Below are 15,006 nucleotides of genomic sequence, written 5' to 3' on the forward strand. Positions count from 1 at the left end.
TACGCGCTTTTTCTTGTTATGTTAGCTTCTAAAATAACATTTTAGTCATCAAAATCATTCTAACTTTATGTTCGGAAATAAATGGTTTAAACATAAACATATTGGTGCTATTCGAGTCAAACATGACTTCGCATTGCCTTCCGTTGCTCTTCTTTCCTTAGATTTTAGTTAATTAACGATAGCAACTTGTCTATATAATACCTTAATGTTGCTCGTAATCATCGATCGTACCGCGGAAGTTTGACAAAATGAACTTGTATAATATCATAGGTGTACGGTGCTTACTCATCTATAACAACTAAGATATGGTCGATGAACTCATCATCACCTATTTACCGTATAATACCTCTGTTTCATAATATAATATGTTTGATTTTTTTCGTAACGTTTGACCTTTCATCTTATTTAAAAAAATAGTATAAATATAAAAAAATGACAAGTCGTGCTTAAAGTTCTTTTGATAATAAAGTAAGTCACAAGCAAAATAAATGATATTTTCATAATTTTTTAAATAAGACAAATAATCAAACATTGCAAGCAAAAAAAAATTAAACATCTTAAATTATAAAACGAAGGAGCAGTAAAACTCTTTATTAAAGTGCTTCCTCCATTCCTAGAATAAGTTCACCTTTTTAGTTTAAACTTATAGAATAAGTACATCGTAATTTATCCACCCTTTCTCGCAAGTTTAAACTTTTGGTTTGATAACATCCAAACTGTTCGGTGCATACAAATCAACACAATGGTTAACAAATGAATAGTTATAATCCACTTCTATTGTGAAATTGAGTAGTATAAGTGAATTGTCTTTCTTGCTAGCTTAAACTCATCTATTGGCTATCAGGTGCACAGGAGCGGACCTAAGATTTAAAGGTTGGGGGGCTAGTTAACTTCTTTTTTTTCTTTAGCCCTCTCTTCTTCTTCCTCCTCTCTTTCCTATTTTCTAAGAGAGATCCAGCGTGTAGGGGGACTGGAGCCTCCGTAGCCCAATGCTGAATCCGCTCCTGCTAGTACATGTAACTCAATAGTCCTGTGAGGACTTTTGCGTGGCTGCTGCTTGTCACACTCGGAAACTGATGATCTCATCTGTGTGGTGACCAGTCATCTGACGAAGCTTCTCATGATAATTAACAACTAATATGCAAGTAATGAACTCACTCTGACCTGTCACTTAGCCTGAGCCATCCAAATCACAAGTGAAGTCAACAACGGAACAGATGACTTATTGCACTAGAAAATCTAGCTAATTCAGCTAAGTTTCGTATTTACTGAAGACTGAAAAAAAAGGGTAAACTTTGGTACTGGTCCTTTCATTTATCCTTTAGAACTTGACACTGGGTTTCTATACTTGCAAAATTAGCTTCAGTTTAGTTTAGTTCAATGAGCGTAAGCTTGATGCTAATTGATAGCTAATCAATACAGACTCATCATTTGGATTAAGCTTAATTATGATGCTTCAAGCTAGGTTCAAAACCAATATGCTTGCATGCAAGACTTGTGAGCACATGTATGATAAATTTGTGCAAATTACTAAGAAACAGAGTCATCATTTTGACTGTGTTTTTGTATGACAACATTGCTTTCATTTTTTTTTCCTTTTCCTTTTTCCTTTTTGTGCATGAGCACTTTGTTTTGCACAGCAAGGGAATCCAAGATAAGGAACTACCATACCATCAGTGATGCCCTAGCCAATAATGCATCTCTTGGTCCTAGGTTCTGCCTTCTGTCCCTATCTCACTGTAATCATCATCACTTGGCAAGTCATCTTTCATTCTTGCCCAACTTTAGCTTAAAAATATGGCATCTACACAACATAGTTGTTTTTGCATGTTTGGTATCTAGGGAAGGCAGAGGTTTGCAAGTGGCTCAATGTGAACTTTGAAACCTGTAGCAACTAGAAAGGGCCTAGCTCTGAGCATGTTTGTATTGATTACATCCTCATATCACTTTCACAGGTACCAGCTTGACAGAAAATGATATGCCAAACTAAAGATCTATTCATGTCACCGTAGATAGTAGTATAGTTCAGGCCACTATATAGTATATTCACACACATATATATTACTCACTCTATTATAGAATATAAGCATCTCTATGATTTAAAACTTCTACCAAAATATCAGTGTTTATAGTACTATTCATGGTACTGATAGTCTCATCAATCGGCTCTTATTTGAATTTTTTTTCCCATTTTATCCCCACATGTCCTTCGACCCTATCCATTCATCATTTATTATATAAGAAGCACAATAATCTTTTCTTTCTCAACCTTAATCTGTACTAAATAACTTAGAAATGTTTGTATTTTAGGACGGAGTGAGTAGGACGTCTCTTGGTTCTCTGACTAGAAGAATGTCCTTACCTGCATGTGTGGTTGTGAGTTGGTAGCATGCAAGGGTACTTGTCATGCTGAAAGTTCAGATGGCTATTGGCACATGCATGTTGACACTAAAGTCTCCCTGTCTAACATGGACATGGTCAGATTATGTAGATCGTAGAGCTTCAACCTTGGAAAAAATGGTGATGGTTTTGTTGACAATATCGCGCATTCGGGTTATTTTTCGCGCTTTCATAGCTATTTATGATGTGCTTATTGGCAGGGGAAAGCAAATTTCTGCAAGGACCCTGGCCTCATGTGAGAATCGTCAGAACTCAGTTGATCAGGTCATCAAGGGTCATGTTGTGTACTTGACAATGACCATGTTCTAACAGTACTAACCAACCAGTGGTCATCAGTAAATTCATTTCTCGTCGTTAGTACAGATTATCTGCGTTGTAAGCATGTGTTCTGAATCAAATAAAGATAAAGATAGAGGCCAGTAGCAGAAATAGCATGCCTAAAGATTAGATTGCAGGTTGTGCTCACACTGGAATTCCCATGAGCTGAGAGCAAAGCATCATACCAAGTTCCTGCAGAATTCATGCAAGAATCCAAAGCATTTTGTTAGGTACAACTGACCTAGAGAAGAGGCTGGAAGGTGTGCACCACCATCATCCATCCATCCATACAGCATTTTCTCCACATCTGAACAGCTGTTTCAGCATGTATTTTTAGCACTGCTGTATGTAGCAGCCGGCCGGGTACAATCCACTGGCATAAGAGAATTAATTCATGAATATGGACTGGTTTTTGTAACTTAGTGTTCAAGAAGCATATAAGAACATACATTCTAATTACCTGGTACACCCACTGACATTAATTGTAATCACCAGAATGCATGAACGGTGGTGCGTCTTCCTCTGAACATTTTTCATGTGTTTGTTGGATTATCTTGATGATTCAGGCAGCAATTGAGCTAAAAAAGCCAAGCAAATATGCCACATCTTCCACTCCTACTTAGGCCGCGTTCGTTTTAGGATAACTTATTCGACATGAAAAACGTAGTAATAGATTAGTATATAATTAATTAATTAATAATTGTAAAAATTAAAAAAACTTTTCTATAGAATTTTTTTTGCAAAAAACACTGTTTAACAGTTTCGAAAGTGTGCGCGCAAAAAAACGAGAAAATATGGGTAAGTAGGAGGGACAGCTGAACGCGGCCTTAGATGCAATAGCTATACCCAGCTGTATTTAGAGGAGTCCAGTTAATAAGCTGCTATGAACATGGGTAATATTTACACGTGCCATCTTTGTGAGGCATGCAATTAAATTGCTAAAGATGAACTCTTCACAATCTTTTGTTCCTAATCAACCAGCTCATCATCCCAGCAGGATGCAGCTCCATCCTTCTCAAGTCTTGTTCTGAAGAAAAAAAGTCAAGAAAAGCGAGGCCTCCTTCTGCATGATCCAAGTACGTATTCCCCATCTCACCAGTACGATGGATAATGACATCTTGGATCCCCATTATTACTCGGAATAAATTAGGGTTCTTCCTACCATGATATACATGCATTCTAGAGGTAGACCTATTGACTTTTGAGAGGATTAGTGCGTGTTGATGTGATTAATTTGTGCCAAATTCGGAACAGTTGGATATGATCCAACTTGAGCAATATAAAGCCGTGTTACCAAATAATTAGAGGGGTCGATCTCGTGCTAAATTTAAAATTGTCAGAGTTTTAGACCATAGCAGCAGTGCTGCACCTGAGCCCAATCAATGCATCATGCATGAAGATAAAAAAATCAACCAAGATGCTTGAAAGGTTAGGTTTCAGAAAGATTCATAATAGATATAAAAATATATGAGAATGGAGTAGGTTGAGTTGTCACCACTAATAGGGTTGTTTTAGAAAACAAACTAAGGACATTAATTGTCACAAGCATAATTATGAGGGAAATAGACATATATTTAGAGAGAGGTGTAAAAACTATTTGACAGGTACAGGTTTGTTGGGAAGAAGAGAACAAAATCATTAGATCTGTTATTTTTATTTTAAGTGGGCACACACCCAAAATTCACACTTATGCTAGGAAATTGATTGAGGTCATAGGCCTCGCAGCGACGGATCTGGCATAGGGTCAGGAGCCCAGGGGGTGGGTCTTGAGCCCCCACTATTGGCTCTAGGTCCATATAGCCCCCTAAGCTTTTACTAATTTTTTTTCTATAGCTCTACTGAAAGAGGGGTTAGAGTTCTGTCTAAAGATTAAAAATAAGTATTTTAGCCCATACTATCACGTTCGGTTGGAGCGCCCTGCCCTCAAGTTAGAGCTTACTAAAACACAAGTATATATCTTGTTTTGTTTACTACTACATCAATATAGAGATACAAAGCCAATACCTACTTACACTCTTAGGTCATGTATACCTGAATCCATTACATATCGATAGCAGAACCCTAGGTGAGTCCCCTATATACTCTTTGCGTATGCAGGTTCGCCTCGCTAAAGAGTTATGCTTTACTATTTTTCACTCAAACATTAAAGGATTTAGTTATAAACTTGTATATAAATGCGTCTATGTTTAATATATTAGAAAAGAAATAATGTAGCACCAGAGGCAGAGTGGTTGAAGGCCTCTTCTAGGTAGAAAGTAGTATAGCACAAGATGAGGGGCTCTTTAATTAACTTTTGAACTAAAGTCAGTAATAATAATTGATCTAGAGCCATATTAACAAGCGAGTAAAAAAGAGTGGACTTTAGGGTGCGTTCTTTCATCCTCTCTCCCAACTTCCATTATCTTTTTCTTTTCACATGCGTGTATTTTTAGAACTGCTAAACAATATTTCTTTTAAAATAATATAGGAAGGTTGATTTTAAAAACCATATTAATCATGTTTTTTTAAAGATCTTAGCTATATTAATTATATGCTAATTGATCGCTTTGTTTTCCACGTACAGGTACAGCCACAGCCTAACTAGGATGCGTTTGGTTCGTGGATGAGGTGGATTGGGTTGGCTTTATCCCTGGATTGTAGGATGAGTTGGTTCTATTTTTCTGTTTGGTTGGATAGATGAGTTGGACCCTGTTTTTTGTTTGGTGGAAGTGATGAGATGGGATGGGTTGGATCTGTTTTTTTGTTTGGTGACCCTGTTTTTTGTTTGGTGGAAGGGATGAGATGAGATGGGTTGGACCTGTTTTTTGTTTGGTTGAATGAATGAGATGGGATAAAGGTTACCTCTCATATCCAAAATAAAATATTAAATACTAGGATTAATATGTGAATAACCTAACGTAATTGAATGTATATTTATACAAGTAATATATTTTAAATAAATTTAATAAATAAAATAAACATCCCTCTATGCGTTATGGTCGTCCTGGGATGAATCCGTCCTACCGTTTTGGTGAGATGGGTTGGATCTAGATCTGGAGGAAATACTCCTCTTCTGGGTCTAACTCATCCCACCCATCCACCAACCAAACATGATCAGGGATGGGTTGGCTCTATCTCAACCCATCTCATCCCTGTACCCAAACACATGCTAAGTTTCACTCGGGAGGCGTCAACGGTGCGTAGAGACTAAGAGTGAGTGATGTGGCCCAACCCAAGGCAAGTATTGAACGGCCCATGAAGAAGATGCATGAATGTCAAAGCCCACTTCGACCGTGTCATCCTCGACCTGCTGCCGTATCGCTGACAGTAACAGCAACAGCACGAAGCTAAAAAGCAATTAAAAACAACGTCCTGCCAGCTGATAAAAAACACAGAAAAAAAAAGGAACTCTCCGTTCCAGGATCAAATAGATGTGCATCATCATCAAGTCCATATAAAGAACATATAAAGAACAGGGAAAACATAACACACAGGAAAACCATCCTTTTCCAGTCCCAGTATACATACTAATTAGTACATGATTAAGAGCGAGAATAATCTGCCGAAGAAAGCCTCCAAGCAGAACATAACACTGAACAGATGTACGCCGTGTTCGACTGCCCTGTATGTTAACTAATCTCTCTCGTTTTCCGCACGTACGTTTCCCGGACTGCTAAACAGTATACATTTTGCAAAAAAAATTTATAGAAAAGTTGTTTTAGAAAATCATATTAATCTATTTTATATTTAATTATAATTAATTAACTATATACTAATCTATTACTACGTTTTACGTTTTACATATCAGGGTGAATTAACTTAGCACCCCTCAAAGCCTAGTAACTTGAATTGGTTGAGATCTTTTTCAGTATTTGTATTCCAAAAGAGGTAAAGATCCGACGCTCCATAGTGAAAACGTATTAAACTCTTTAATTAAAGATGCTTACTTTGCATATTTCCAAATTGTGGCATGATTTACGTGGCATTTTCTATATTTGCAGGCCGGCGTTTCGTCAGAAAATATAGTTTAGGTCCAGGGGTTGATGGAAGGAATATATGGTTACATGTCTTGGTCAAAACTATATGATGATATATTGATATATTGTTGAAATAATATATTGGAGTTGGTAGAATGTATTTATTTAACCCATCGGTGTAGGAAAAAGAATTATATTATCCACCAAATTTCTGAAGATTTATTCATATTAATTGACTATTTGGCTTGATAGAAAATTATTTATCTCACGATTGATTGAATTCATCATACTGAGGGCATATATGGGTGAAGTCGGTGTAGTGTAGCTAGCATATTATTGGTGGATGGATGTGTTAGGTGCAACCTGGTGTAGCGCTCGCTAGTGGATGGTTTTACTATAATTAATAATTAACTATGTTTTTGCTTTTGCTAAATTCAATGCTTTATAAATGCTATTATGCAAATTATTCTTTGAGCATATTTATATCGTACTCCCTATATATTATTATTGCACTTTTCTAGTGTGCCTTGTTGAGTATGGTGGTTGTGTTCAGTCTTGTAATATTTTCTTTGAGAGACCGGTGTTGAGTTAGACGAGAATCCTTTAGAGAACTGGGTGAGTCACTGTGCTCGAGGACAGATCTTGTTGATCCCTTTTATAAAATGTTCTTTTAAAAGCCAAATTATATTTCTAAGAAAATTTGATGAAATTCATACAGCAATTTTCCTGAAATTTAACACTTATTGGTGAAACTTTCTTACGACTTCCATCAACTTTTATTGAAAATCTTTTTGGAAAATCCCATGATTCCCATGTACGGTTTCAAATTTACAGTCAGTGGGCTGAGCGAAGCGCAACAATGAAGATCCATATCTTCATTTGGATGATCATCTAAAACACTTTCATCATTCATATCTCTTTGTACTCCGGTAGATCATCTATATATGGTATCCTATATCTATTTGGAGGATTGGAGAGATAACATCTAAATATAGAGTTTCTCTCTCCTAATATGGATGACATCCAGAAATGGATGACGTGATAAATAATATGCTGGAGCTTAACTTTTACTCTTCATCCTCTATTTCTAAGATGAAGGATAGGATAGAGGATGAGATGGATGAGCTCTCTTAATGGATCGAGCAACTTATGGACCAATTCATCTTGGCCTCGTCTTGCTTGCTGCTGTCATCCCTCTCTCTTGTGATGTCTTTTTTCGACGTACAATCGTATAATACACCAACTGAAATACGAGGGTATCATATACTACCTTAGTACGGCTGCGTTCGGTTATACAGACAAGTTAACTACCTCTCCCTCGTTTTCCGTGCGCATATTTCCCGAATTACTAAATGGTGTATTTATTATAAAAAAATTTGTATACAAAAGTTATTTTAAAAAATCATATTAATCTAATTTATATTTTTTAGTAGTTAATAATTAATTAATCATGTACTAATCTATTAGTACGTTTTTCGTGCCACTCATAAGTTAATTTATGCCCTTCCATCCGAACCCAAACCCAAACGGGGCCTACCTCCGTTTCACAATTTTTTTTACCGTTTATATTCGATTGTTCCTATCATTTTGAAAATGTTTCATGACTAATATTTTTTTATTATTTGACTATATTTTAATTTTTTAAAAAATATTCAAATAAGATGAATTGCTAAAAGTTGGATAGAAAAAAATCTAGAAATCCAGTTATATTAGAACGGAGAAGGTAGTAGTTCGTAATTTATCCAATTTTAACGTGATTCTGTTGCGCAGTCGGCCCGTACAATTTATGTACATACATACGATTGTGCGAAGACGAAACCGTTGTTTCAGGTGGGACCCACCCCCGTCTCGTCGTCCTCTTCCTCTCCCGCCGCCGCCGGCGTCTCATTCTCCCCGGCCACCTGCCGCCGGTCTCATCCTTCGCCGCCGATTCTCACCTCGCCGGCGTAAGTGCTCGCGTCGGTCCAGATCCAGGTCGAGGATTTCCCCAACCCCTCCTAACCGCACGCGTTTTCTCCCCTCGTCTCAAAGCCGTGCCATGCCCCCTTCTCTCTGATCTGATCCCAGGTTAGGCTAGGAGGTCGCCATGGCGGGGAGACCCAGCATCCCCACCAACAGCTCCGCCCTCATCGCCATCATCGCCGACGAGGTACGGCTTCCTCTTCGCTTGCGCCTCTTCTGCTGCGTTAGTAGCATACTGGTTGCCGATTCTAACATGACAAAATGATTGGTTGAGGATACATATCCAATTTGTTATTTGCTTGGTGAGGGTCAATATTAATTTTTTTCTAATTAAGATGCCTAATTCATCTATTTATCAATATAAATTAGCTGTATATATGTCTATATGAATCTAAATAACGCTAGGAAGTTTTACGCCTGTGAAACGGATGCAGTAGGTACCTACAAATCAGTGCCTTCCGTTACATATCTGTGTGGTTGTTCAGTTCTTTGCAATCACTACTTGTTCATTCACCCAAGATTAAGAGTAAATTTGAAATAAACTTTTTGAGAGGGCTATGATTACAAGCATGAAGCAAAATAATGCCACACTGTATTGTTGTATGAGAACATGCTTCTGATAATTACCAGGAACAAAGGCTGGCTGATACTCAAGAAAATTTTACCTCAGGGACGCTTGATAATTCAATTCTCACTTGCTTCACATCATGTACTCCTAATGGGCTTATTTGCGTCAGACTTCACTAGAGGCCAATCAGCGTCATTTGACAAGAGCTGAATAACTAACTGAAGACTCTTAATGAATAACTGACTCATACCACATACTACCTTTATCAATAGAAATATGTCTTGCCGTTCTATTGGTTTGGCACCAGCCCCTATACGAGTTGACATGTACCTTTGTGTTTAACCATGATTGAAGTTATCTGACAGAAATGTTTTGTTTCCTCCCCTGTGTATGCAGGACACAGTGACTGGTTTTTTGTTGGCTGGAGTTGGCAATGTTGATCTGAGGAAAAACACAAATTATCTTATTGTTGATAACAGTAATAACTTCAACATGCTAATACTTTTGATTTCTCCATCAATATCTACCTGTTCTATTTTTGTCCCCAAGTTATGCCTCTATACAACAGGGGCATTGTATGATATCATTTTGATCATCTCATGTCCAGAAGTCATCATTATTATTACTTAGTTACATTACATTTCCATTACCTGATTGCCAAGTCTTTCTTCTAACTGGTAGCTACAAATCAGTGGGTGTGTTCTTTTTGGCGTTTATAATTAGCCCATTAGCTTCATGCAAAACGAGAAATGTTATTAGCATATGATTTATTAAGAACTAAATATTAAAAGGTTGAAAAATGAATTTATTTGATTTTTAAAGAAACTTTTATATAGAACATTTTCGCACGAAAGACACAATTTAGTAGTTTGAAAAGCGTGCTAACGGATATCGAGAAAGTAGCTAATCTTATTAGGTAGTTTAGACTGGGTAGAACGCCTTCTTCATGATAAGCACTCATTTGTTGAAGTTCTATCGATGTAATTTTTATTATAATGCTGCATGCTGCTTCAATCCCAAGGCCTATTTTGGTCCTAGATATTCAATCTTCTTCAATGGTTGTATTGATCTTGTGATTTCTTGCTTACGAGAGGAATATATATGTTATGTATTTGGACTGGTAGCTAGTATATCACTTAAATCAAATAAAGAAAGCTGGATCTCACACCTAGTCATATTTCAGGAACAATCAATAGAAAGCTGGATCTCACACCTAGTCACATCTCAGTAACAATCAATCTCTTAATTATTGTAGGACATGAATTACAGACTGACCTTATGGTTTCATCTTTATGTTACCCTTGTGCATTTTATTTTGCTAGCATACTTTGTAATGTTTGAGATAGTAGTCTATAGACTTTAGACGGCTGAATTTCACTATGACATGTTACAGAAACCACAGTTAAACAAATTGAAGATGCATTTAAGGAGTTCACTACAAGGGAGGACATTGCAATTGTACTCATCAGTCAATATGTAAGTATCTTGATTGTATAGTCCAGCTAGTTCTTCGTTTGTATAATGAAGTGATCACTAATCTGCTCATCACTAAGTCCCCTAGCCTGAGAAAGCATAGAACTATTTCAATTCTAAAATTAGATTTAGTGTGTCATGCCTGCTTAGTAGTTGATTGTCAGCCTTGTTTCTGTTAGAGCATTCTCTGAGTTTTCAACATGGCATGTGCCAGGAGCATGATCACTGCATTTCTATACAAAGACCGATCAGAAAGATGTTAATTCTTGTTCTTATCTTCTTTATCTACCAATTTACTGATATGATTACATTAGACCATTGAATGAATGTTGCCGCTGCACTTTCACCTGCATCCAAACTGTTATAGCATGCTAAGTTGCTTATATTGTTTTATTTGAGTTGCATAAAGCTAACCTTCTGGTTAGATCTTCTCATTACTGCTTGCAGAGTTATAACTTATACTTATAGCGTTAACAGAAATGCAATTGACTGCACTGCAGAAATATCTTTCTATGTGATCCCTGATTTAGGAAAAATATAGATATAGTTGGTTGCACTGACCTAAGGTTCCTGCATCTTTGCATTATGTGCAGTCTAAAATGGTCCTCTGTGCTAGACACACTGATGGTTTTCTATGTTTCATTTGGCAGGTTGCAAATATGATTAGATTCCTGGTGGATAGTTACAATAGACCAGTTCCTGCTATATTGGAGATCCCATCCAAGGATCATCCATATGACCCAGCTCATGATTCTGTCCTTTCTCGTGTGAAGTACCTGTTTTCTGCTGAATCTGTGGCATCAGATAGGCGATGAAAACTGGTTGTGTTGTTGCAACACAGGGGTCCTACTTTATTGGAGCATTCGCCCTTTGAAAGTATTCATTCTGTGCCTATTGTAAACACCATTTTCTGTAAAAAATAAAGCATGTTGAACTACAACAAAAATAAAGATGACTTTCATGTTGTGTTGTTTCTGAACCTGTTTGGTGCTTCTGTTCTTAGTTTGGCGGACTCTGTTTTTATGTTTGACAGTACCATGTGGTGGTGCTATTAGCCACATTTCTGTAAGCTTAAGCTGTTTATTCCAACATCTTTTTACCTTTGCTGTAGCCTAAAATTGTTTTTCCTTGGCATGATACTACCTTTTAGGAGTGACTTTATCTTGTAACCTCGCACTTTCGTGTATCAGTGTCTTGCATGTGCTCTCTGATGTACTTCTGTTTGCTGTGTTTTAAATATAACCATTTGGGTTTATTATAAAGTTTAGACATACTTTTGCTCAAATTATATGTTCAAAGTTAGTGTTGAATGGAAAAGGATGCAGAATCATTTACAATTAAAAATAAATGTCTGTTTGCTGGTAATGATTGTCACCATAGTCTTTCTTTTATATGTATATTGACCATTGTTATGGCCCGGCGGGCCAGTTAGTGCGTCGTTTTCAGGTTAACGTGTTCAGGGCACTTAAAGTTGAAAAACTAAGACTCCCTGGACATATATTCGATTGTTTGTCTTATTAAAATTTTGTATGTAAATATATGAAATTATAAGCAATCTTAAAATTCCTTTAGTAATGAACCAAATCATAACAAAATAATTACAAATTATATAAATTTAAGACGAATATTCAAACGTCAATATAAAAGCCAATGATATCAAATAAAAAACGGGAGGGAATAATATTTAGCATGTAATTAATCTTTTAGTGGCGGGAAGTCTTATTTTGTGGTCCAGGTGGGTCCCTCCTCCCAATTATGTTCCTCTGTCTGTTGATAATCAGTAGGGATATGATGCCAGACTCCTGTAAGTTTCTTTGCCTCTTCTCTTCTTCCTGCTTCTTCCTCCATTGATGTCAGCCGGTCAGTGGTACTGCTACTCCCATGTAAGTTGCTTTGTCTGAACTCCATGCTCTCTTGCATGTAGATATGTGTTCTCTTTATGATCATGAAGAGTTTATATCTGACACAAGTTAACACATGCATTTTCAGTGACGAGGATGGCAACGGCAGGACTGCTGGTGCATCTGTGGAAAGCATGGGGGATCCAAATATTAGTACTTGTGAGCTTCATGCTGCAAGTTTTCCTCCTCATCTTCGCCGGGATCCGCCGGCGCAACGCCTCCACAGCGGCGAGGATCCTGCTCTGGCTGGCCTATCTTTTGGCTGACAACGTTTCTGTGTATGCCCTTGGCCACATGTCCCTGAACAGCAGGCCACAGGAAGACCGGCTCGTCGCATTCTGGGCACCATTCTTTCTGCTGCACCTCGGTGGCCAGGACAATATCACTGCCTACTCACTGGAGGACAACCAGCTCTGGAAGCGCCACCTGCTTACTCTTCTGGTGCAGGTATCAGGAGTTGCTTATGTCCTCTGCCTATACGTTGCCAGTGCTGGGAGGACCTTGATCCCAGCTTCATTTGTGATGTTTGTGTTGGGTGTTATCAAGTATGGGGAGAGGGTGTGGGCACTCAAGTGCGCCGACATCGAAAACCTTGGCTCCTCTCTTGACATACCAGCTGGTGAATATAGCAAGCTCGACAGGAGAGGGAACTTGGGTGAAGAGGAAGAGGTTCTACTGGGAGCTCATTACCTGTTCAGTTTGTGCAGGAATGAGTTTGTTGACCGCAAGCCGACGGTCGCGGCATACAAAGCTGCTGCAGCTATTAAGCAAGGCAGGCAGTTTGAGCTCAAGGGTGCCATGTACATGTATGAACTGTCTGAGGTGGAGCTCTCCCTCATGTACGACTTCTTGTACACCAAGGCGCCAGTGATCCACACTTGGTATGGCTGCTGCATCCGTCTCATCTCTCCACTTGGATTGCTGATAACATTTTTGTTGTTTCAGCTCAGTGGTATTAAAGATGCTTATAGCAGAATTGATGTTGCCATCACCTATCTTCTGCTGATTGGTGCTATCATCCTGGAGATGACATCTCTGTTCAGGGCACTAGGGTCAACATGGGTTTGTGCATCCTTGCATGCTCGCAGATGGGATCAGCTCCATGCTTTGGTTCTGTGTGTTCGACGTCTTGTCAGGGCAGGGGGCAACAGGAGGTGGCTGCACTCAATCGGGCAACACAATCTGCTGGATTTCTGCACTCGTGACAAGACCAAGCTTAAAGACAGAATCACCAAAGCAATAGGCCTTGGGGATTGGTGGAGCCGGTCGCATTACTCAAGCACCATCTCAATTTCAGTGGAGTTCAAAGAGTTGGTGATAAACCAGATAGTGAAGATGATGCGTGACTGGAGCAGATGGAACATCAGGTATGTTCGTGGCAGAGCCATACTTACAGACTGTGGAATGTTCGACGACATCGGTTGGAGTGTTGATGGTAAGGATTTGGATGAGTGCATTCTTGTTTGGCACATTGCTACTGATATTTACCTCTCATGCTACAAGGATGACCAAGAAATGTTCAAACCTGAAATGGCACCACTTGTGAAGGCAATCAAAGTACTGTCAAACTACATGGGCTACCTTCTCTTGGTACGCCCCTACCTAATGCCCGGTGGTGTTCGCCGCAGCCTCTATCGAGACAATTGCCCTTATTTGGAGGAATTTTCGAGCATAATCTCCACTAGAGAAGACAAGAGCAATCACTCTAAAGGAGAGAAAGACATGAGCAGTCACTCGAGAGATGAAAAGGGGAGCAGTCATGGTCACTCTACTGGAGATGTGGATAGTGTTAGGATCTCTACTGGAGAGCAGGACATGCAGCTTTCTACTGGAGAGGTGAACAGACAGCAATCTATCGAAGAAGTGGAGGATAGGAATACAATCTCTACTGGACAAGATGGAGACAAGAACATGGTGTCTACAAGAGAGGTTAAAGACAAGATTGAGATCTCCATTGAAGAGGATGGTAGTAGCTACCCTCTGCTGACACAAAGTGAGAAGCTTGCCAAGTATCTACTGCAAAGGTTCAGTGATGAATCTTTCCAAACCGCTTACTACAGGGGCCCTCATCTTGCCGGGAAGCTGATTGGCAACCAGTGGGATGTGCCCAACATTTTGGAGGTGATCTTTGGTGTGTGGGTGGAGTTCTTGTGCTACACAGCCCACAACTGCACTGAAGTTCCCCACTGCAGGCAGCTCGGCCGTGGAGGTGACTTCCTAACCGTCGTCCGCCTTGTCATATATCATATTGAGTTGTTTGGAATCAATCGGTGAAATTAGTCAAGTCGCGCCGCTAATTTGGACGACATTGGAGCTCCATGACGATGTTTGCTTAGCTTCTTATTTTGGGTATGCTATAATTTAAATGGGCTTAAACCGACTTCATATTAATTAGTTATGAATTTTAAAAGTATTGTCATTTTCTTTA

General features: G+C 38.7%; 1 protein-coding gene across 2 annotated transcripts; it reads left to right on the top strand.

Moving 5' to 3' along the window:
- Positions 1–8,495: 8,495 nt before the first annotated feature.
- LOC102717056 (V-type proton ATPase subunit F-like) lies at positions 8,496–11,656 on the top strand. 2 transcript variants are annotated; one of them, XM_006652029.3, is made up of 5 exons: positions 8,497–8,648; positions 8,742–8,823; positions 9,601–9,682; positions 10,598–10,680; positions 11,328–11,656. In XM_006652029.3, exons 2-5 carry the CDS (start codon positions 8,761–8,763, stop codon positions 11,490–11,492), a joined length of 393 nt encoding a protein of 130 aa, XP_006652092.1. In that variant the 5' UTR covers positions 8,497–8,648; positions 8,742–8,760; the 3' UTR covers positions 11,493–11,656. The 2 variants fall into 2 exon arrangements, with proteins under 2 accessions (XP_040379716.1, XP_006652092.1); XM_040523782.1 differs by having other exon boundaries at positions 8,496–8,823.
- The last annotated feature ends 3,350 nt before the right edge of the window (positions 11,657–15,006 follow it).

The sequence above is a fragment of the Oryza brachyantha genome, chromosome 4 (assembly GCF_000231095.2).
Source record: "Oryza brachyantha chromosome 4, ObraRS2, whole genome shotgun sequence".
Classification (NCBI taxonomy): Eukaryota; Viridiplantae; Streptophyta; class Magnoliopsida; order Poales; family Poaceae; genus Oryza; species Oryza brachyantha.